The sequence below is a fragment of the Chaetodon trifascialis genome, chromosome 21, assembly GCF_039877785.1.
Source record: "Chaetodon trifascialis isolate fChaTrf1 chromosome 21, fChaTrf1.hap1, whole genome shotgun sequence".
In the NCBI taxonomy this organism is placed as follows: domain Eukaryota; kingdom Metazoa; phylum Chordata; class Actinopteri; order Chaetodontiformes; family Chaetodontidae; genus Chaetodon; species Chaetodon trifascialis.
The window spans coordinates 20,429,771-20,453,728 of record NC_092076.1 but is presented as its reverse complement, the minus strand read 5'-3'; the positions used below and the strand labels follow the sequence as shown (position 1 = coordinate 20,453,728).

Genomic DNA, 23,958 nt, shown 5'->3' with positions numbered 1-23,958 from the left:
ACACACACAGACACACACATACAAACATATGCCAGAGGAATAAGGCTTTCATCATTTTATTTAAAGCTCTGATACAGCTGAATGAAGTAGAGCGGAGCAGAAAAACAGAGAGAGAGAGAGAGAGAGAGAGAGAGAGAGAGAGACTTACATTTGCCCACAAACACACATCCCCATTACACAGCCTCTGTACAGCCATCCCCATGGAGTTCTTTACATGTTTTAACATTTCTTGAATGTATTTTACTACATTTCATCACTCCGTATTTCTGTAGAACTGTGTGCTTTGTTATGGAATTTAGTGGGAGTGTGTGTGTGTGTGTGTGTGTGTGTGTGTGTGTGTGTGTGTGTGTGTGTGTGTGTGTGTGTGTGTATGTCACAGCACAGATGGTACAATCAGCCGTTGTAGGTGTGACCCATTAAGATTGCAGCACGCTGATGATGTCACACAATGAGCCAAGCAGGTCAGCGCAAAGATGATGTCAGACCATGAGTAAAGGAGCATTAGCAAGGACATACTGATTTATGATAAAACTGGATCACTGATAATATCAAATTAACAATCATTAACACAATGCTGCATGCACTGGAAAATCATACAGATTTTGCAAACGAAAGAGGGACTATGTAAGTTTTGCTGAACAGTGGCCACTGTAGCCACAAATGGCAATTACAGGACAATGTAAACAAGAACAATGTCTTCATATTGTGCCATTGTACATCAGATGACAGGACATTACAATAAAAGCAAATGCAAGATACAAAATACTGACAGTAATTAGTAGTAGATTAAGATTCAGGCAGTAGCTTTATAGTGTAGCTTGACATGTTTGACACATTTTACATTAATCATTACAAATACTGGTCTCTCACTCAAGTGCACAGGGACCTGTAGCCTGCTAGCAGCACACAACTCCCTGCCTTCGTGAATTGGAGTCATAAAATTATGTGATAAAACTCAATATTTTGATCAAGTTGAAACATTTTAAACCAGCATGTATGTATAGCATGTAAACATTTATGCTTCTTTGCCTACGTTCTGTTGACTTTGACTTTCTATACTGTCACACCATTTCTAAAATTTGTTGTGTTCAGTCTAAATAAAACTTTAGGTAGCCTGACTGAGAGCAAGTGGAGGACCACAAGCAGGAAATAACAAAAATATCTTGTGATGAGGAGGTGTGCTTCTTGGTTTCTTTTTGCAAGTTTTATTTAGGTCGAAGCTAAAACACAGTGTAACACAAGTAACAAATAGACAAGTCATAAGGGCGGTGACCTGCCTCAGTGGTTTTAGTTATAGAGCATTATTCATCTAAAGTCTGCTATCATTAGATAACATTAGCTACCAAGCCACCCATCATATGAGACCAGCTTAGGCTGTATAAGCAAAACCTGGAGCAATTGTGTGTTTTATTTCCCTTCATATTTTTGAAGGAAACTGAGGCAGATGAAAATAAAATCTAACTGTCTTTGAAACAATAGCTGGCGAGGCTCAGGGAGTGTTTTCATTTCACCACCACATTCCTCACTCATTAAATCAACAGCACAGACTTCAATATATTGTTGGGTGAAGTATGTCTAAATGCATGAAATCACTGGCAAACAATGAAGAGCAGCTGCTAAAACGGAGACTCTGTGTGTGTGTGTGTGTGCGTGCGTGCGTGCGTGCGTGCGTGCGTGCGTGCGTGCGTGCGTGCGTGTGTGTGCTCTGTATTTATGTATTACTCGTGTTGTGGGGAAAAAAGACAAGCCTCATCATGTAAATCATTAGATTTTAGCATGAAGACTTGGGTTAAGGTCAGGGTAAGGGTCAGGGTTTGGCAACTAGTGGTTATGGTTATGGTTAGGGTAAGTCTCCAGGAAATGAATGTTTATGTAAAATGATGAAAACATAACATGTGTGTGTGTGTGTGTGTGTGTGTGTGTGTGTGTGTGTGTGTGTGTGTGCGCGTGTGCCACAGGCTAGTTTGTCGTCTGCTATTAGTGATCATTGAAAAGCATAGTGGACATAACTGCAGTTAGATACATTATGTAATTCCCATTCCATTCATGGCAGGAGATGACTGACCGACAGACAGACAGACAGACAGACAGACAGACAGACAGACAGACAGACACGTGCGCGCGCACACACACACACACAAACACACAGAGAGAGAGAGAATTTAAACAGCTGCACTTCGAAATAGACATGTTTTGCGAATGCTAATAAGAGGCTAATGAGCTAAACTGTACCAAAGTCATAACTCCTTTGAAAACTGTCATGGCCTGATTATTTTATATTATTATTATTATTATTATTATTTATGTATTTATTTTTTTTGCATAACTCCTTAAAGAGCTTTTATCTCTTCATTCCTTCAGCCTCTGACTTAATGTAGTGAAGTCTGGAGTCACTCTCTTTCTCCGGCTCTTCACTCCAGGGTTCTGCAGTTCTATTCTCGGACAGCACTGATGCTGATATTTTTGGATAAAGTGTTGTGCTGAAATTAAATATCAATTTTAGTTGTAGTTTTACTTACTTTTAAGTAAAATATATCATCATCATCATCATCATATCAGTAATCAAATGTTTTGTGTCTGATAATCTAAAACACTCATCTATTAGTCTTCATGTTTTACAAATGTGACGTTCTCAGACTAATTTGAAAAAACACTGAAATTCTCACCACCATCAAAGCTGCAGTTAATTTACCAAAGATAATTTAAGTTGCTTCAGAAGCTTTAATGTGAAGAACCTATTCAAAACATTTCAGATATTTGCACACAGTCCTGTGCATGCGGTTCAAAACCAGACACTTCTAATTAGAAAGAATGATCTGCAGTCAAGCAGCAATGAAATTCAGAGCAGCTGAGCTTTATAAGGCTGAGCCATGCATGCTATTTTTAAAAATGAAAGTGAACGGTGGTCACTACTGTGACTTGTGTCTTGCAGGGCATTCCAGCCACAAATGTCTGCATGTTTGCCTCTCTGAGGCAGGGCTGTTCTTGTGGCACTGTGCTTGTTCAGTGAAGCTTTAATGAGTTGATCCTAACAACAGCTTTTCAGGTTGTATGAAGAAGTTGTGGGACAAACTTAAGCTCACTGAAAAATACTGCAGGTAAGAGGTATATTGAAAAGTAAATATTATAAAGGCATGTCATCTGATTATTGAATAAAATATTGCAGTTAAGCCATATAACCTAATCAACTTAACATGACCATCCGAGTTTAAAGTAACTTGTAACTGGCTACAACATAAATTGTACTGAAATTATTTCAAATCCTGGTTTCACAAACATAAAGATGCCAAATATGAATTTAATGATTTAAAGCAAGACTAGAGATTTTTAGACATCCGCCACTCATTCATCTTACGAAACACATACACTTCCATTTTATCAAATGTAACAATCCTCACTGCCCCTCGAGACATGCCATGCTTTTTACTCTTCAGTTTATGTGCTAATGCTAACATTCTCACAATGACAGTGCTAATATGTTGATGATTAGCTGGTATAATGTTAACCATATTCATCATATTGATGTTATTTCAGTGTGTTAGTATGCTGAAATCTGATAATTAACCTGCTGGTGGCACTAGAGGAAGAGTCAGGAGGTCACCAAAGTCAGTAAGAATGACCAATGTCAGTACCAGATTTTCTGGTGACTCATCCTGTATTTGTCCTGTTTAATTTGGGAAGCCCGGGGCTGCAAAGCGCTGGAAGGGTGTCTTTTGGCGAGGCTCACGCTGTGGAGAGCAGACCCTACAAGGCAAGAGGTTTCACAAGGCAACCGACTCCTCCTGCTGTTGTTTCAACTTCTGGCCTTGGTGGAAGGAGCTAAGTGCAGTGATACCAGGCAGCAGAGAGAGGGAGGTGGAAGGTTTTGCATTGAGTTTGTTCAAACTGCATACTGCAGCTTTAAGATCAAACTTGATCACCAATAACCACGTCCCTGGAGCTACCCCTTATGCATGGTTAAAGTATAAAGTGTGCTACATGTACATAAAAAACAGTAATTTGGTGGCTATCAGCAATTGGGAAAAATCTAAATTAATTATTTTTACTGAGTGAAATTCTATAGTACTATAGTAATCACACATTTCACTCTCCACTTTGTCCTGCAGACAGCTGCACAAAGAATCTAGAGCAGCTGAAATCTTGTCAAATGGGACCTGAACTAAATTGTGATCAAACAAATCTGTCTGTGACATGAAAACATTTGAGAAGCATGCAGGAATGGGGAATTGTCATTATAATTTTTCGCTCCCCACCTCCCGCTCGCCTCTCTTTTGCCCCCCCACCACCGCCTCCCTTTCTCCCTCCTTCCCTCTCCTCCTGCTAAGTGCTGATAACAGCCAGGTCCGGTGCTGGGATGTCGATTACAGGCCTGGATGTAAAAACAGCCCGCAATGCTTTTGTGTCTTACTTCATCATTTTTCTGAAGTGTGTTTGTGCCTCTATGGTTTGAACTCAATAACAAAACAAATCACATTTAAAAACAGGTGTCAAGCAAGCATAAAGGCAAGATATTGTATGATTACTGTCTATTGTAAGAGTGTGTCGAGTTTCTTTGAAATATACATGTGTTGTTGAAAATATTTCTATATCCTTACTCACACATTTGCATTTGTATTATATAGCACTAAAGTTAACCACTTAATTAACCAGTGTAAGCCCCAAACAATACATAGATAACCTAAATTCTCCACAAAACTGCTGGTCAGGCTAAAATGCACTTTGTTTGGCTATATGAAAATTACACCATTGTCAGGCTCTCCTCAGTACTGACTTGTCCGTTCTTGGATTTATGTTGTCCTCATTGTATGTCCTCTTGTGACTATGTAAATAATGAGTGTTCCTTTGAGGTAAAGGGTGAAGTACCAGATAGTGCTGCCAAATGTCTTAGCCTGCATTCACATATACACGCTCATATGTGAGTCTGAAGAAGCATCAGATATCAGTCTGAACTGAACTTTGATCTCCATGCTGGCTAACCAAGACTCAAGGACTCAGTGGCCAGATGTGGAAAAGTTCAGAAAATTTCATGTTTATGCAGTGTACCAATTTGTAACCTATAGTGCTCTTTTTCATTCCCACAGGAAATGAAAGCACCTTCTTGTTCTCCACAACTCCATTATGTGAAAGGATTGTAAACAAAGCGGAGGAAATATCTCGTCAATGGCTTTCCAGTTGTCCAGTCCAGTTTCCAGACTTGAACAGGAAAAACAACTTGTGGAAACAGGTTGCATTTACTGTCAGGTTTGTGATGAAGTTGTGCAGTGACAGTGGCATAGGTATGGTGGCAACGTTAGACAAAAACGGCCCAAACAGAGCAGAGTATGGAAACACATGGACAATGCTTGTAAAAGATCATTCTAGCAGGATGAAGGACGGTTTTCTGTAGTGTCCACCACCTTGTCAACACAAAAACATTTCAGCTGTGTTTTTCAGTCATACATCTCACATGCATCAGTCAGAAAAGATCGAACAGAACGATCAACATAACTGCCTAAACTGCCAGTATTATTACTCACATTTCACTCAGCGTCCTTTTAAAGCTTCAAGTCTATTTTCCTCCATTTTGTGCTCAAGACTTGTTGTATACTGGATTCTGAGCACTGCCACAACACGATCGACTGCACAGCAGGACTAAGTCTGAACACATCCTATAAATGCTGAAGCTGTTGCTGAAGATGTGCATTCACTGGGCCACCTTCATAACATACAATAAGCATCTGTCCAGCCACCTACCAGCAGTCGGTGTAGGTGTATTTCAAACATGATCCAATCTTTCTGGAACCTTAACTCAGTAGATTTAGTTGCTTAAATGTAGTGTTTCTCAATTCCATCAGCTCGTCATCAAGCTCTGCAGTGGCCCGATAACGAGCCACTCATTTGAATCAGGTGTGTTGGAGCAGGAAACATCTAAAACATGAAGGGCAGTGGGGCCCGAGGACCAGAATTGAGAAACACTGCCTAAATGTAACCAAACCCTACAGTGGTAGCAGGTCAGTAAATGCCCGTTTTTTATACTGGTTATTGTGCTGGCTTTGGAAGCTACTTAAGAAGCATTTCAACAAAATTGGTTATATACAATATAACGTTTCAATCTGATTTAATTGATATTTACACCTTTTACAAAGTAACCAGTCCAAACATGTTATTGGTTGCAACACAATGAAAGTGCCCTCTGTCCAACTATCCCTTTATCATCTTTGTTTTCTTTGTTGTACCCGTCCCTCGGCTGGATGAGTCTGTATGGGCAATGTACTGGGTGAAATCCACCTCTAAGGACACACAGTAGCCATTAGAGCACAAGTGGCCAGTGCAGTGTAATTGAGAGAAGATAAAGGAGAAGTCCTTAGAGAGGCCTGAAGGCTTCAGACGGCAGAGCTGCTGAGCTGGACTCGCTGCAGAGGACATGTCAGCTCAATGTGACTCACTTCAGTGAGTCACAGGGTAAAGCTCATGTATGTTGACCAAACCTCAAGCCCTTTATGCTGTTTCATGTAGAATACAGGACATGTATTTTTAAAGAGTTGTAGGGAGGGTTTTTCATGCATGCTCTTTTTCAGCTGTGCTACAGTTCACAATTTGATACATATGTATGAGTGTGTGAAGACTCATACCGATGGTTTTAAATTGATGGTGTCTTTGTTTTGAACCACTTATTAATACTTTTATGTTTTCATACTAAGTTGAACCCTCAGTGCGTTGCACTGATTTCTTCATTGAAGGTGAGCCAGTGGATGGGAAAATGCTATTTTAATAACTGATTCAACAGGTTTTGGGGAGGTTTTAAGGTCATACCTAATGCTTAAATTCTTAATTTATTTTTACAGAATTGGCTGAATCAAGTGATGTGTACTGAATGGGAAATTTTACAGGTAAAAAATGAACTCATCAGGCGCATTACTCTAACAGCAAATAAAATGCTACATTATAAAGTAGTAAACAACAATAGAAATGAAATATACATCAATAATATACAGTATAATGTTGTGATAGGAGTCTAAGACTACATAAAATTATAACCCAGGAAACTTTGGTTTATCCACGCTTGACACTATATACCACTATCATTGTAAACAGTAAGTAGTGCTTATTCCTAAAGAATGTATTCAGTGTTTGATTTTTGTTGCGAATTTTGGAATTGGAGTTTGAAAGATTAAAACAGAGGGCCACACTATACTGAACTATAATAAACAGATATAAATAGTGTGATACATTTAGTGCAAAAGCCTGTATGGTGAGCATGAAATTTGAAATGAATTTCTGAATGACCTCACACATATCATTGGCATTTCTATTCTACAATATCTTCTTACTTATCGGCAGACATAGTCATATATTGATATCTGTGGTCAATTAAAACCTGCTAATGCAAATGTGTCTGTTAGGCTCCATTCCTCAAATTAAATAAAATACATCAATGTACTCTGGATTGTGACAAATACATAAATAGATATTAAAAAACAGAAAAAGAAAAAGTTACAGCCCTGCACGGATGGCAACATGTTGCAGCAACTCTTGTTCACCATTGAGCTTTCTCTTCTCGTTTCTTTAACAGTGTGGTTTTTTAGTACTTAGATGTGCAGTTACTCTTGTTTAGTTATCCATGGCGAGCACTGTGACCACTAAACTTGCTGAGTTTGCCCTGGTCTTTCTATTGGTTTTTGCCTTGTTTATCATCAGAAATCAGAAATCAAAAAAAGCTTTATTGCCAAGTACGATTTTACACATACGAGGAATTTGCTTTGGTGAGGTTGGTGCATGACACAGCTACTAAAAATAAGCTATTAAAAAATAAAAAATCTAACAATATAAATACATATCCACAAGTCTGTTTTTTTTCCCCCCAGAAGCACATCATCATGTTCAGGGATCGCAAGGGATCAGCTGATTGCGCGTTACATGGCAATGCTTCCTGGGAAGAGACCTGATGTCCCTTGCAAGCTGAGTAGGAAGAAACAGGGAAGCCATGCCGGGGCTGAATGCTGTGCTACAAGGAGACAATACAAACCAGTCCTCCCTTCAATTATCAAGGGGAATATGAGAGCTCTGTACAAAACGACGGCTAGCAGCGTTAAGTCAGCACCAGTGGGAATACCAGTAGTCTAGCATTATGCTGTTCACAGAGACATGGCTAACTGGACATGAATGCTGCTTTGGACAGTTTCCAGGTTTCCAGTATTTTTTTTACTGCCACCCACAACCTCCAGAACCCAGGCCCTGTCCCTCACAACAGACCAAGTGAGGAAAGAACTCACAAGGATCAACGTGAGAAAAGCTGCAAACCCTGAAGCTGTGTGCCAGAGTGCCACAGCTGTGGAAAACATCCTGTATGGTACCAGCACCAAAAACTCCACACCATAACGCCCTCAGCAGGCCAGTGGCACTAACATCACACCGAATGGAGACCCTGGAAATGGTGGTCCTTGTCCATCTCCACTCCATGGTGGCCTATCAACTTAACATTGGGGGTTGTTGCTGTCATCTGCCTCCCTCTCTAGATCTAGATCTAGATCCCTCTGTCACCTGGAAAAGGTTGTGAACACTGGGTGAATCATATTCTTTGATTTCTCCAATCCCTTCAACGCCATGCAGCTCATGCTGTCGAGGGACAAATTGGAGGGCAAAGGAGTGGACCACCATCTCATAACATGGGTCATGCACTACCTCACCAACTGATCACAAAATGTAAGGAGACTGACAATTGCATTTATTGTTTTGACATGGACAAGCAATAGTCCATCAGTAATGCATTAGTGTTAATAATGCCCAACCTTTGTGCACAGTTGGCTGTAATATGAGAACAAGTTACCCGGCTTTTCTTTTCCAAAGGATGTAGATAAGTACCAGTTAAATAGTTGACTACCCATGCCCAGTTAGGACACAGGAAGTGTAAACCATTTCATACCATTGGGTTAGGTTTGGATAAGGGTGCATGCTGCAAAAGAAATGGATAAAATTAGTACCAGTTAAGTTAGGGTTAGGGTTAGTGCAAGTAGTGGCTAATGTAGTGCTGAGCCTCTGGCCTGCAGCTGAGATGAGGAATGGGCTGTAGAGGTCTCACTCCAACTACACATCAACAGATTTTTTCCAGTTTCAAACTTGTACTCTTCAGTCCCACCCAACACTGATTCAGGTGACCTCACATAGCTCCATCTGGAAACACTAAAGGCTTTATACTAACTTTTTTACACACGTGAACTTTTAGGGCAGGTTCAAACAGGCAGACAACTGACTGTCATCACACTGAAGCCCCACTTCTCAACTATCATTCAACAAAATCACTTGGTTCTGTGTGCAGACTTTCTAATCATCCAGTGATCATCTTAGCTGAAGAATATTTAAACCACCTTACCAATTTTTTCCCTCTCTGCTGCCAGCTTCGCCCCTCCACCATCCCCCCTCTCACCGTCACCAGTGTCAAGGCTCCATCTACAGCTTCCTAAGGGGATCTACGATTGGCTGTTATTTATAGGGCTCTATCTCTATACATCTCTCTAATCAATGGGGTCAACACCAAACTTTCTCTCAAATAAAGGTTAATTTCATGTCAACTTGTGCCTTTCCAGATAGAAATATAGTAGTACTCCACAACACCCTTAAACACACTTAAACACACTTTGATCTGGAAAAATGGGTTCTCCTTTAAGACACAGACATGACATTGATATTGATTTTCTCATCTCCAGCTCTCTCTCTCTCTCTCTCTCTCTCTCTCTCTCTCTCTCTCTCTCTCACACACACACACACACACACACACACACACACACACACACACACACACACACACACACACACACACAATCTTGTTATTATATATTATTTTGTCTTGTGTATTTATATGGAATCAGAACAATATATGTCAGCAAAAGTTCAGTTTGGGTTTAAGTCTCTCCAATATTTAATCAGCCAAAAGCACATTTGTCAAGTCTAATATCATTGTGTAGTCCAATCTAATTATCTATGTTTGTTTCACATATTGATGGAAAATTCATCAGTTTGAACCTGTCTCCTATTTGTTCCAGTAAATGTGTTTGTCTGTGTGCAACAGCAAGAGCAGGATATCCTGACGTTTCCACACACACAAATGCCCAGCCTCCAAAACACAATGCACCTTTCACACTCAGGCTGACTACATAGTTTCTCCATTATCCTGCTGGGCAGAATGAGTTGTTCCACCCTAAAAGACTCAATGCCTGCTCTATCTTAAAGGATAAACTATCCTCTGTATCCACATACTACCATAAAGACTTCCCAGACCTCCCATGCTCTCTTTCTCCTACTGTCTGTCACCAGCTATGAAAAGACCATACAGTCTGTCTTACTGTCTTCACATACACACATGCATAACACAGACAGAATAAACAGCATCACTTGAGCCGATTGGCTAAAAATACACAACCTTTTTTTCTCTCAGAGCCATACCCTCTCCCTCATAGACACGAGCCCAAAATACTCCCGTCTTCATTTCATTGTGTTTTGCTGCGCTTGGTACTCTGCAGATCCTCAACTGAAAGCCCCAGACATACGCTTCACTGTCTCTCCAATAAATGATTGTCCAAGAAGCTCATCTTCTTTTTTACCCAAAAGTCTTTGGGTGTATTTTTGTCCTCTTAAATCTTTGGCTAAAAGTACATAAAGGCTACAGCAAAAAGTGTCCCCTCCTGAGACACCATATATCCTCCTCCCAGATGAAATGTTTCAAATGTGGTCACTGGTAGGAGATTCTCTCAACAAAGGAAATAACAAATTAATTAATTAACTGTAGCATACTGTGAACAACTGTCAATGAGCATCAGGGATTGGGTGCTTCTTTAAAAACAAAGCTGGACCCAACAACAAATGTTCAAACTGCTGCCAGTCTTTTTTAACAATTTCCTGTTACTGAGAAGAAAACTTCATGCCCCCCATACACACCTGGTGTTCTCCAGTCTGTCTGAAGTTTTGGTAACAAATATTGATTGAACTGTGAATGAGTGCTGAGGTAACAAGACTACCATTGCAGTAAGTTTTGACACTGCAAATAAAATTAATTAACTATTACAAAGTAATTGCCACACAGACATCCTGGGACCTTTAGGGCCCTTGAGGGTTCAGCATCCTGGGGCAGTTTCCCACATTGTCCACTCGGTATTTCAATCTTGGATTCAAACATAGAGGCCAATGTTACATAATTTCTCAGTAATGATGCACTTCAAACTCTCAAAAATGTAAAGACTTGTCTTTCACTATGGATTGCCAGAGTGTAAGTTGCAGTTATTTTTTTCAAACATGTCCTTATTCCATGATCATGGTCTAGTTGTACAGTTGTACATTAAGCTACAACTATGAAAACTGATGTCAATTCTCTAAATGTTTTGTGATATAACAATGTAGTCTTCTTCAATTGCACTCTGTTTTGAGTTGCGTAAGAGCTGTGGAGATGCGAAGTATCTCACACAACTTCTCTTGACACTATATTGATGCCTGCGTGTTTCTTGAAAGTGTGAGACGAAGCAAGAAAGAGACAAAGAAAGGACAAGGAGCATGTCTTAATTGATGGAAACTTCAGTTGAATGCTGCCTGAGTGTGTGCTGATGTATTTGAAGAACCCCTGTTTCAGTAACATTGAAGTTTGTCTGTGCTTTCAAATACATATGCACCAACACACATAATTTGGATACACTGTGTGTGTGTGTGTGTGTGTGTGTGTGTGTGTGTGTGTGTGTGTGTGTGTGTGTGTGTGCGCGTGTGTGTGTGTGTGTGAGAGAGAGAGAGAGAGAGAGAGAGAGAGAGAGAGAGAGAGAGAGAGAGAGAGAGAGAGAGAGAGAGAGAGAGAGAGAGAACCTCTCCTCACCTGGGCCATGGTGTTCAGCAGGACTTTGGTTGACTCCAGGTCCTCAGCATGGCTTGTGAAAACTCAGGTTGGCTCTCGGCAGATGATGTTGAGGTTTTGATGATGAAGGGGTGTGGTGGGAGTTCACTTCACACACACAGCTTGGTGTTATATCACTTCGCTTGTCGTTGGTGTGTTGTAAACCCACATGCTCACACACACCGCCTGCTTCCTCCTCCTCTGTGACAGCACCGTCCTCTGAAACACTCGCTCTTGGAAATACAGTACTCCTCCTCTTTCTTTTTCTCCCCCTTCTTCTACTCTCCTTCCCTCCTTCTGACAACAACCTGTGTGTAATCCCCCTTTATTCTTTTCAGATGACACTGAAGGGGAGTTTATATCCCTTTATTTCTGTCCTCCATGCTCCTGTCTTCCCTGCTTCAGTGTCTGGTTGGTTGTAATCTGGGCTCACACCGCTCACTGCCTCTCGTTTTCCTCCTCCTCTCGCTTCTGCTCTCTCCCTCTCAACTGCTCCCCCTCCTTCTCCTCCTTCCTCTAAAACCCTCCTGCTTTCCCCCTCCCTCACTATACACAGCATTAGTGAGAGACAGAGGGAAGGGGAGGGTGGAGGGATCAGAGGGATGTGTGTCTGTGCGTACCATGTGACCTGATGGTGAAGTAGGACTCCCCCAGCAGCTGTCACACTCATTCCTTCATAGTGCTTTACTGTGAGCTTCACACACTTCCACTGATGACCAGTGTTGGTAGACTGTCGATAGAGCAGGGATAAGTAAAACCCACTGAGTCCCTGCTGCAAAGTGAAGCATAGCAAGGGGTTTACTGTCACATACTGTACATCCCACCTGACCGAGGTAAAACGCCAGAGAGAACAATTTGGGCAAATTCGTGCAGTTACACTGATTCATATTTTTGTTATAACAATGGATCAAATGACTATGTATATAGAGAAAGGGGACACACATAGTGACTAATTGACAAAAAATGATCACCAGCTCTGTTTTCTTATGCTGTCCAGAGCATTTTACTATTTTACTGTTTTGGATGACTCTTACCACTCTCATCAACCGTAGTTCCAAAGTAAAACCCGCTGTACACGATCTGCCCAGCACCCAACGACAGACAGCCAGACAGTCAGCAGAAGTTAACAAATAGCTAATGAACATGGTTGCTGCTAAACACCACAATATATCCCCAAAACAGCTAAACTAAGAGATTGAAATTCCATTTGCCAGTGACAGACACATGACTCCAACTGACTGCTAATGTTGCATCATGTCTGCCAGAATTTGTTGCTAACATCCATCCAACATTTGCCACAATAACTTATAAAGCCATGATAATAATGTATATAGCTTGTTCCGTTGCCCCCAAGTGCTCAAAAAACAAATTACAATTGCTTTAACTGCATCGAACTCAACCAATAAGAATCATCTTAAAGAATAATTGAGGTTGTTACAACTTGGGCCTTCTTTCATAGTTTTGTACAGCATTTTTACAGTTTAAAACAACGTACTCTGGAAACATAGCAATGTTACTAGTTCAACAGGGCAAGCAACACAAGCAGGCAGGTTGTAAACAAGCCAACAATTTATCCAGATTATCAAACCCACATTATTTGAAAGCAAAACTGATGGTGAGCCCAAACGGTGGCAATGATTGCTCTTAACACATGAGAACTTATACACTACAGTCAGTACAGTAGGTCAAAGCTAGAGCAGGAAGCTTACAATGGACAGTTTTTGGTTATGATGTTCCTGTGAGACATGTATACACACAAATATTACTGCAGCCTTGCTTTGAAATTTTGGTTCAGCTCTGATGTACAACAAGTTGTAACAAACTGGAATTGTCCTTTAAGAGATGCTTTTGGATTTTTGGCCCAATTAAATCTGACTATTCTGCTCCAGAAAATTCCCAGGTATTGTTCGATCACACATTTAATCTTAATTTGAAAGGTTGGAAAACCTTTATAACAGCACGGAACGCCATAGGTCTATACTTAAATCAAGAATACCACTACAATGAATCATACCTGTGCACCCATATCTGAAATCTGGACAACAAGTTGTGTTACAGAATTCCATTTAAGGATGTCCTACTGACAAGTAGTGAGGTATTGATGACATGTACAATAACTCAATCAGAATATGTTATATCAAATAGAGACAAGGTAGTTAATGATGATTGGACCATCTGATTTTTACTACTGAATATGAACTTTTAAATTCTAGAAGCCTGTTTGATGCATCATTGCAAGAAAATAAAAGCTACTGACAGAAATCACAGATTATTGACACTTTTGCAACATGTTAACCATTCTGTTATTTACAGAAACACACACAAGTAACACAGTAACACATATGTAGAGTCAGTCTATCTTTGAGGAATGAGGAAAAGGACATCCTGTGGCGCTTCCCCTGAGCTGTATAGCTGGAAACTCCCACCCCACAACAGGAACGGGTAGGCTGGGCCGTCACAGCGGCCCACTGCTCTCCACTTCACAAACCATTCAAATTACTCCTGTTTGCACAGTAGTTCAGTGCTCACAGACACGTGGCCTGGAAAATAAACATCCACCAGAGTTGTTTAATTTATAGATTTCTACTGCTTATTGTTCTGCTGATTTGACTAATTATTACTCCTGGACACTACAGGCCTGAACGCATCCTTAACCATTGGCATTACTCAGATTAATTGGGGTGTATTTAAACAACCTGTGAGTTTACCAGTGAATTGTTAGAAGGAACAAAGAGTAATCTCAGATGCTTGAGGTTGGCTGTAAAAATGGTGCTCAGTACAGAAACTATGAAAGGTGAATGGCACCATCTGGTGCACAATATATGTACATGGACTTAAATTCCATAAACCTCCAGTCAACAAAGAAATCAAATGGAATAAACTTTTGACATTTGGAGTCATGGGTCTAAATCACGCATTTTACCATCATGTATAAGAGATTCTAAGATGTCTATGTTTTGTGGTTTAATCATTTATTTTTCAGATGGGGTGGAAAAATTCTCTAAAGGATTGTTATGTCTATTTAAACCTTGAATTTGAATAAATCAGATTTGCTTTATAATACAGGTTGAGAACCTTTACATTTAATACAACTTTATCTTATCTTTCAACACATGATGTTCAGGTGTGTTATAGTTGATTTTTGATGAAACACAGAAGTTGCCCCTGAGGTAAAAGCACCCCTGCACTAATGGTATACAGCAGTGTTGCTGCCACCATGTCAAAAAAAAGTCTACTCAGATCACTGTGTATTTTTCTGGCAGTAATTAATTATTTCAATCTCCAGTGTCAGCCTACTGATTATTTTGTACACCTGCTGTTGAGGATTCAGTATAACGAACTGTACTGGAGTCGAACAGTTGGTGGCGGTATTGTTATTGGTGCGATGAAAGGTAAACGAAGAAGAGGCAAGCGCCCCGCTATGTTTTTAGCATTATAAGTCTTTAACTTGACGGTAGACACTGTACAGCGTGTAGCTGGTTAGATAGTTCTGGGGCTTTTATTTCTTGGCAAGCCGGCTGCACCTTGATAAACTACACATGGCAGTCGCGTGCTTGTGTTCTCTCGTTCGCAGCGCAGTTTTTTTTTCTCACAAGTTCTTGTTTGTATGAACTGACAGCTCAGCTAGCTAGCCTTCCGTACATGAAGCTAACTCCGCTAATTCAACAGTGGCTGAAAAAACAAGTGACACTGTCGCCAGGGTAAGTAGTAAAATGTACCTATTGTTGCTGACAGAAAATGAAAACATATCAGTGGTTTCTTTTATGTTTCTTTTCTTTTGAGGTTAGGTTACATTAGCTATTTGAAATAAGTTATGTACGACATGTAGCTACAAAACGTGCCAACACCAGACAGCACCAAACTTTGTCAGAAGTTCTCGCACATTTGTTTTCTTGGTTGCCACTAAACTTAACGTACATATGCACTGCAGCATGATTGTCTCTCGTTAACTCTACGTTAAATCTATTGTGTTAAAACATGAATCATACGCATCCAAACAAGCGTGTATGAATAAGCTGATTGGACACAAGCAGTTCAATTCAATTCAGTTTTATTTGTATAGCGCCAAATCACATCAAAAGTTGTCTTAGGACACTTTCCATACAGAGCTGGTACAGGCCGAGCGCTTTTATCTACAGAGACCCAACACTTCCCTCATGAGCAAGCACTTGGCGACAGCGGCGAGGAAAAACTTCCTTTTAGCAGGCAGAAACTTCAGGCAGATCCAGGCTCTGGGTGGGCGGCCATCTGCCTCGACCGGTTGGGTGAGAGAGAGAGCAAGAGAGAGAGAGTGAGACAGACAGACAGAGTGAGACCGACAGAAATGCAGTCACAGTAACAGTGACAGTGGATGTAATAACTGTAGCAGTTGCAGTGAATGTCAGGCAGGGCCGTGGCAGGAGATGTAGCTGTAATCCATAATCCAGATTCAGCCACTGTCCATGGGAACCTGCAAGACGACAAAGCACAGAGACTCCGGGGAAGGAGCTAAGTTAGTAACACGCTGTGGTAGGACATGAAAATGTGTAGATGGAGAGGGAGAGAAGGACAGAGGAGCTCGGTGTATCTTTGGAGGTCGCCCGACAGTCTAATCCTATAGCAGCATAACTAGGGGCTGGTCCAGGACAAGCCTGAGCCAGCCCTAACTATAAGCTTTATCAAAAAGGAAAGTTTTAAGCCTACTCTTAAATGTAGAGACAGTGTCTGCCTCCCGGACAAAGACTGGAAGATGGTTCCACAGGAGAGGAACTTGATAGCTAAATGCTCTGACTCCCATTACGCTTTTGGAGAAGCAACCAAAGTGAAGTGTGTTTTTATTTAGTATTTTCAAACTGTTTTATGAAACAGGTGTCTTCCATTATCTGAACACACTGATGTGTTTTTTTTCCTTAAAATATGTAGTAAACTCCCAGTCTATTAGCGAGTGATAGCATGTTCCAGCTCTACTTACGTAAATACATGAAGACAATGATGCATTCATATTGTTTACGACAAAGAAAAAATACAAGTCTGATTCGTTTTTGGAGACTTTGACTTGAGTCAAGCCATGATATTAAAGTATTCATGTCAGAAAATAGTAAAAAATGGCCACCTCAATTGCCCATAGCCCAAAGTAATGTGGTCTCTTCAACTGAGCAGTTCGAACCCCAAAGATATTCACTTTACTGTCATAGAAGACTTAACAAAACCACCAAAAGTGGACATTTGAGGGGCTGGAACTGGAAACCTTTCTTTGATGTCTGCTTGGTTATCAACATCGCTACCAAAGAATTTTTGGTTAATCAACAAATTCTTTTGGGCTAATACCCTAAAAAAATCTACTTTGAGTGTGTGAAAAATAACATTCCTGATATTTGAGTACCCAGTATTATCAAAAACACGTTATAAGGCTCAGAAATTCCCTCTACAATCCCTTTATAGTTCTATTTTTTATTTTGAGATGATCAGAAAAAGATCCAGAATTGTTCATGTTGCTGTTTTTGTTGTGTAATGAATTCTGTTGTACTTCATTTGAAATTGACAATAAATCAAAAGGACTTGTGAAAGCTGTATTTGTTTATTCTGGTGGAGTTCATGCCCTCACATTTGAATGAAGCATTGCATTCATCTGACGAAAATATAATATTATCATTCAATATCTTTCAGATATCCAGTTCTTTCTCCTGATTCATACGGCTGAATCAGAAGCTGACTAGAAAAGGATGCTGTGTTTGCAGACATGGCCAGAGCAAGGTGGGATCTGAGGACACAGAGCATAGCTTTGGTGCAATCAGGAGTGTCAAGAAGGCTTGAGGGCTGATGTCTACTTCATAAACACACATTGCTTGACTCTCGCTGTGGAGAAAACCTCAGCATGGTGAAGACAGCAAAGATGGAACTGCTGAGAGCACTCATCGGTGAGTGTTTGTCTGCAGCTGCCCAGGAGATCCTCAAGGTTGTAGAAAGAACCATTATGGAGTATGAAGAGGAAATGTCCTGTTCAAAGTGGGTGGTGGACAGCCACAGCAGACTGCTGGATGTTGCAAAGTCACATAATGAAGGTCAGTTTATCACGTTTGCTCTCTAGAAAATAAATCATGACTTACAGTACCAGTCAAAAGTTTGGACACACCTTCTCATTCAATGGTTTTTCTTAATTTTTTTATTTTATAAAGAATATGTTTTATATTTCAGATTCTTCAAAGTAGCCACCATTTGGTTTGATGACTGCTTTGCACACTCTTGGCATTCTCTCAGTCAGCTTCATGAGGTAGTCACCTGGAATGGTTTTCCAACAGTCTTGAAGGAGTTCCCAGAGGTGTTTAGCACTTGTTGACTGCTTTGCCTTCACCCTGCATCCAACTCATCCCAAACCATCTCAGTTGGGTTTAGGTCAGGTGATTGTAGAGGCCAGGTCATCTGAGCAGCACTCCATTGCTCTCTTGGTCAAATAGCCCTTAAATAGCCTGGAGGTGTGGTTGGTGTCATTGTCCTGTTGGAAAAAACAAACGATGGTCCCACTAAGTGCAAACCAGATGGGATGGCATGTCGCTGCAGAATGCTGTGGTAGCCATGCTGGTTAAGTGTGCCTTGAATTTTGAATAAATCACCAACAGTGTCAGCAGCAAAGCACCCCCACACCATCACACCTCCTCCTCCATGCTTCACAGTAGGAACACATGTAGAAACCATCTGCTCACCTTTTCTGCGTCTCACAAAGACATGACAGGTGGAGCCAGAAATCTCAAATTCGGACTCATCAGACCAAAGGGCAGGTATCCACTGGTCTAATGTCCATTCCTTGTGTTTCTTGGTCCAAGCAATTCTCTTCCTCTTGTTGTTCTTCCTCAGAAGTGGCTTCTTTGTAGCAATTCGACCATGAAGGCCTGATTCACACAGTCTCCTCTGAACAGCTGACGTTGAGATGTGTCTGCTACTTGAACTCTGTGAAGCATTTATGTGGGCTCTAATCTGAGGTGCTGTTAATGTACAGGTTCTGGTAACTGATGAGTTTATCCTCTGCAGTAGAGGTAACTCTTGGTCTTCCTTTCCTGTGGCGATCCTCATGAGAGCCAGTGTCATCATAGCGTTTGATGGTCTTTGTGACTGCATTTGAGGATACGTTCAAAGTTCTTGACATTTTCTGGATTGACTGACCTTCCTGTCGTAAAGTAATGATGGATTGTCGTTTCTCTTTACTTAGTTGAGTGGTTCTTGAGGCCATAATATGAATTAGAACAGTAGTCATGTAGGGCTATTTGCTGTATAGACCTTTGTACCAACCCTACCTCTGCACAACACAACTGATGGTCTCAAACACATTAAGAAGGCAAGAAATTACAGAAATTAACTCTTGACAAGGCACACCTCTTAACTGAAAACCATTCCAGGTGACTATCTCTTGAAGCTGATTGAGAGAATGTGAAGAGTGTGCAAAGCTGTCATCAAAACAAATAGTGGCTACTTTGAAGAATCAAAATCTATAGCATATTCTGGTTTGTTTAATACTTTTTTGTTCACTACATCATTCCATATGTCTTCAGTATTAATCTACAATTTAGAAAATAAAAAAAGAAAAAACTATTGAATGAGAAGGTGTGTCCAACCTTTTGACTGTTACTGTATATCAAGTTAAAAAATACAGAAATGTCTGAGGTTTGAAATTGTCCTTGATAGTGGTCATTATCGTTTGTAGCATTAGGAGTGTTTTCCGGTGGTCGATGATTTCCTGATGGGCAGGCTGCTGGTGTTTGCAAAACAGCAATCACAAGCTAATCTATGCTTTTGCACTGCAATGCATCATTTTTGAGTGGTATTCAAGGAGACTCAGGATGTGTTACAGATGCTGTGAATAAAATATGACTCTTTTGTAACTCTTGTAACCTCTGCTAATGAGGTAAAATCACTTTTTAAAGATTCTGAAGCTCTCTTTAACCTACATTATTAACCTTTTGTTTTGCCTTCTAATTACAAATACAAAAAAAATAAATACATCACTAAAATTTTAATCCAATTGGCCATAAATTCGGACATTCCCAAGTGAATTTCATGCTTGAGAGATGTGAGCTGAAATAGACCCAGTGTGTAAAGATTGCTAAGTAATGAACAGAGCCATGTCTGAGACACTCTAGTCACAGGGCCAGTGGACACATATACTGTACACAGGCTAGATTGTTGCAGCTGGATTGTGCGTGCATTACGGGCTCACATCAACATCAGAGTAGACTGTTGCAATCAGCACCTGTTGCAGTTCAATTTAGCATTTTACAGCCTAGCTGAAAACATAGTCTCATCAGAATCTAACTCGTGAAAGACTGTGAAACAAATGTCTCCTTTTCTTCAGACTCTTCCCAGATGTCTACCACAGATGTGAAATTGCAGCCTGGTCAACAGCAGCCTGCTGCTAGTGTGAACATCAGTGTGTGCTGGGAACCAGAAAACACCACGTCAGAGCAAACACAGAACTGTCCCAACATGAACAACACTCATCCAGACTCCTCTCCTGCCAGTGAACATGATGAAAGTGACCAAGACATACTGGTTGATATTGAAGAGGATGATGTGAAGCAGGAGTGTGACGTGAACATCCCTTTGAAATTTCTCAAAGTGAAGAAACTGTTCAAATGTCCCGTTTGCTTGAGTGGTTTTTCTTCCAAAAAGACAATGGTGCGACACATCAAAAAGCATCCGGAGAACAAATCCTCATTGTACCAGTGCCAGTTCTGTGACCGCCACTTCTGCCACAAGTCAGAATTCATCATTCACACAAGGACACACAAAGGCACCAAACCATACAAGTGCCAAGACTGTGACAAAAGCTTTGACCAGAGGGACACATTACTTGTTCACAAACAAAAGCACACTGAGAAGAAAGCATATCAGTGTTTTAGTGAAAAGGTGGATGCAGAAATCCATCTCAGATCAGTGACACCTGCTGGTAGGATTGAAGAAGAGCTGGACTTCAGACAGGATGAATCTGGCATTAAGACATTTCCACTTACTATCACTCCCTATGATAAAAGTGAGTTTGATCAGGAGTCTCTGCAGCCACTGTGTCTTTACCAGATCCAGACTGTTGCTGATATAGATAAAGAGGCCTCGGCTGCCTTAACAGTTGATCACATCAAAACTGAGCCAATTGCAGCTGATGGTGGACTGTCAAACAGCACCGCAGATGATCAGCCGCTCCTTTCAGTGATTTCAGGTGAACAGAGTAAAAGTGAGACAGACCCCAAACATCTCAATATAAAAAATATCCTGCCAAGAAGACCTTCAGGAAAATCAACCGAGCTCGTTGTTCAGTTTGAAGCAGGAACGGCACAGAAACCCTACAAGTGTCCTTGTTGCACCAAATGTTTCTCCCTGACTAAAACTTTAATTAGACACATAAAGATCCATACAGAGGACAAACCATATCAGTGCCAATTCTGTGGGAGGAACTTCTGTCAGAAGTCAGACCTGGTTAATCATACAAGGATACATACAGGAGAGAGACCATTTCAGTGCCAGGAATGTCACAAATCCTTTGCCCAGAAAGGCAACTTGGTGGTTCACATGAGGAAGCATACAGGAGAGAAACGGTATCAGTGCCAAGAGTGCAGCTGTATCTTTGGAGAGAAGTCAACTTTAGAATGTCACATGCAGAGCCACGCATAGTTTGATGAGTTTGCAGATTTGTCTGAATGGTGCTTATCTAACCTCAGTATCCCCTCATTGAGAACCCAATATCTTTGTACTGAGTGAAATGTGTCTGAGGCAGTAAAGTACTGAATGCTGGATTGAATGTATGGTCAGATTCATAACAGTTACTTATTTGATCATATAGTTCTGATCAGAGGTTTCCCAGTTGTCAAGTAGTCCCACCACAAGGTCCATTAGTAGCTGTTCTGGAGCCTTTGATTGTATCACATTAATTTCCTCTGCACTTGGAGTTGATCATGGCATCCTAGTGAATTGTAAATAAAAAGATTTTTACAGCACTTCAAGGACTTCTCTTTCATGTTTGCTTGAAAGCTGACGTTTAACATTATTTTTTCAAGGTCATGAATATACTCAGCTTTGAAGTCAATATTGATGAAGAGGTCTTCAGTTGTTCTGAAAATCTGCATATCTAATGCCATGGCCACTGGACATACACTATTCACAAAATGGCTTTCGGGTGAAATTTCAGGATGATCCTAAAATGCACTATAACCTTTACAGGTGAACTTAATTTGACCTTCACGTGTCCAACTGTTCAGTGTTTTGGTACTTTTTGCACAACTTGCTGTTCTCTAAGAAGGAGCTGAATGACAAAATTCACAACAGGTGTTTGATCCAGAAATCAGCCAATAAATTTCTTGGTTCGATTAGAATTGGTATTTAAACAGTCCTCTTCATCATGCTGTTCACATTTTGCCACGAGACCAAGATGCCATTGCGAGGCTTCAAACAGGATGTTCTCAGAGGAAAGTGGCCACTGAGCTTAGAGTGTCATCAGCAGGTTGCAACAGAGATAAAGAGAGACTGGAAGTGTCACAGAAAGGCATAGAAGTGGACGTCCTTTGGCCACATCCCACACTGATGCCTGCTTCGTTGTGAACAGTGCCCTGCAGAACCGGATGATGAATGCCACTCAACTCCAGGCACATTTAAGGGAGGTGAGAGGCACCCAAGTGTCAAATCAGATCATTTGAAACCGTTTACATCAGTGTGGTCTGCATGCTAGACGACCTGCAAAGGTACCTGACCACACCACCAGGCACAGGCGTCATCGTCTTGCATGGGCCAGGGAGCATTTACGGTGGACGAGGGACCAGTGGGCCTCAGTGCTGTTCTCTGATGAAAGTCGATTCACGTTGAGCAGAAATGGTGGCCGTCGATGTTGGAGACGTCAAGGAGAGCGCTATGCATCAGCCACTGTTGTCACTAGGCGAGCCTTTGGTGGTGGTGGTGTCACAATGTGGGCAGGTGTGTCTAGTCAATACAGATCTGCCCTACACTTTGTGAATGGTACAGTGACAAGCCCATACTACCTGAATAACATTATTAATCCAGTCATTGTGCCCCTGCATGAATAACACAGGCCTAATTTCATCTTCATGGACAATGCTCCAGCTCATCGAGGTGGCATCACTGGGGAACGGCTGGACACTGGGGTACCTCAAATGGAGTGGCCTGCAACTTTCTCCAGACCTGGATCCCATAAAAAACCTATTGAATCAGCTGAGTCGCTGTGTAGAGGCTCAGTACTCTGTACCCCAGAACCTCAATGACCTGAGGGCCGCCCTTCAAGAAGAGCGGGATGTCATGCCTCAGCAGACAATAAGTCGACTTGTGAACAGCATGAGAGGTCATTGTCAAGCTGTAATTGATGCTCAAGGGCACATGACAAGTTATTGAGACGTTGACATTTTTTGTTGTGGTATACCCACCACTATTGTTGGCTTTTGTTTCAATAAATTGTTTGAGATGAGGAAATCACCATTGCATGCTTCTACTTAAATGCCCTTCTTTCATGATGTAATCACTGCAGCGTGAACTTTTTACATTTTCCATAAATTTCACGCGAAAGCCAAATATCCCTAACTTGTGAGTAGTGTATTCCTTTTGCTATCACATGATACAGTTGAAAACTACAGAACAGAACAGCTATTATGGTAAACTTGGTTCCAGACTTCTGTTGCCCATTGACTTTGTTTTCCCTGGTAAGAGAACCAGGTAATAATAGCCTAGTAGGAGGTGAGATATAGAATGGTTTTACGTAGCTTTATCCATAAAAAACATGCTTAAAAACAAACTTCAGGCACTCTTGCACAAAGGAGCAGTAATAATTGGAGTTTTTATAAAAAGTACAGGTCTATGTGTGTTTTAGAAGGAGAAACCTGCCCCGCAATGTTGTTTAGTTATTAAAGGTAATGTGATCATTTTCACATTAGGCATCTCAACAGCATTCATTTTGCAGAAAACCCAAAGTATTATGTTTAAGTTCAACTGTTGGTGTACCACAGGACTTGTTTATTAAGTGCATTTAAATATGGCCGCAATAGACACACATATTGACGCAGCAGAGTGGCTTTCCTGTAACAACAAACCAGCTGAGCATGTGTGTGAAGTGTGGAGATAGCATTAGCTCTGGCTATGTGAGGCTA

At 40.9% G+C, this 23,958-nt stretch overlaps 2 protein-coding genes across 2 annotated transcripts in view; one reads left to right on the top strand and one right to left on the bottom strand.

The window, feature by feature from the left end:
- LOC139349838 (rho GTPase-activating protein 23-like) overlaps positions 1 to 12,280 on the bottom strand; it is a 73,277-nt gene extending 60,997 nt beyond the window's left edge. The window contains exon 1 of the mRNA XM_070990849.1: positions 11,831 to 12,280. Coding sequence (XP_070846950.1) covers positions 11,831 to 11,839 — 9 coding nt within the window. The 5' untranslated portion in view covers positions 11,840 to 12,280. The remainder of the gene's footprint in view (positions 1 to 11,830) is intronic.
- Positions 12,281 to 15,224: 2,944 nt separating this feature from the next.
- Positions 15,225 to 23,287, top strand: LOC139349840 (zinc finger protein 260-like). The gene is made up of 3 exons (XM_070990855.1): positions 15,225 to 15,549; positions 17,495 to 17,889; positions 20,172 to 23,287. Exons 2-3 carry the CDS (start codon positions 17,703 to 17,705, stop codon positions 21,482 to 21,484), a joined length of 1,500 nt encoding a protein of 499 aa, XP_070846956.1. The 5' UTR covers positions 15,225 to 15,549; positions 17,495 to 17,702; the 3' UTR covers positions 21,485 to 23,287.
- Positions 23,288 to 23,958: the final 671 nt, after the last annotated feature.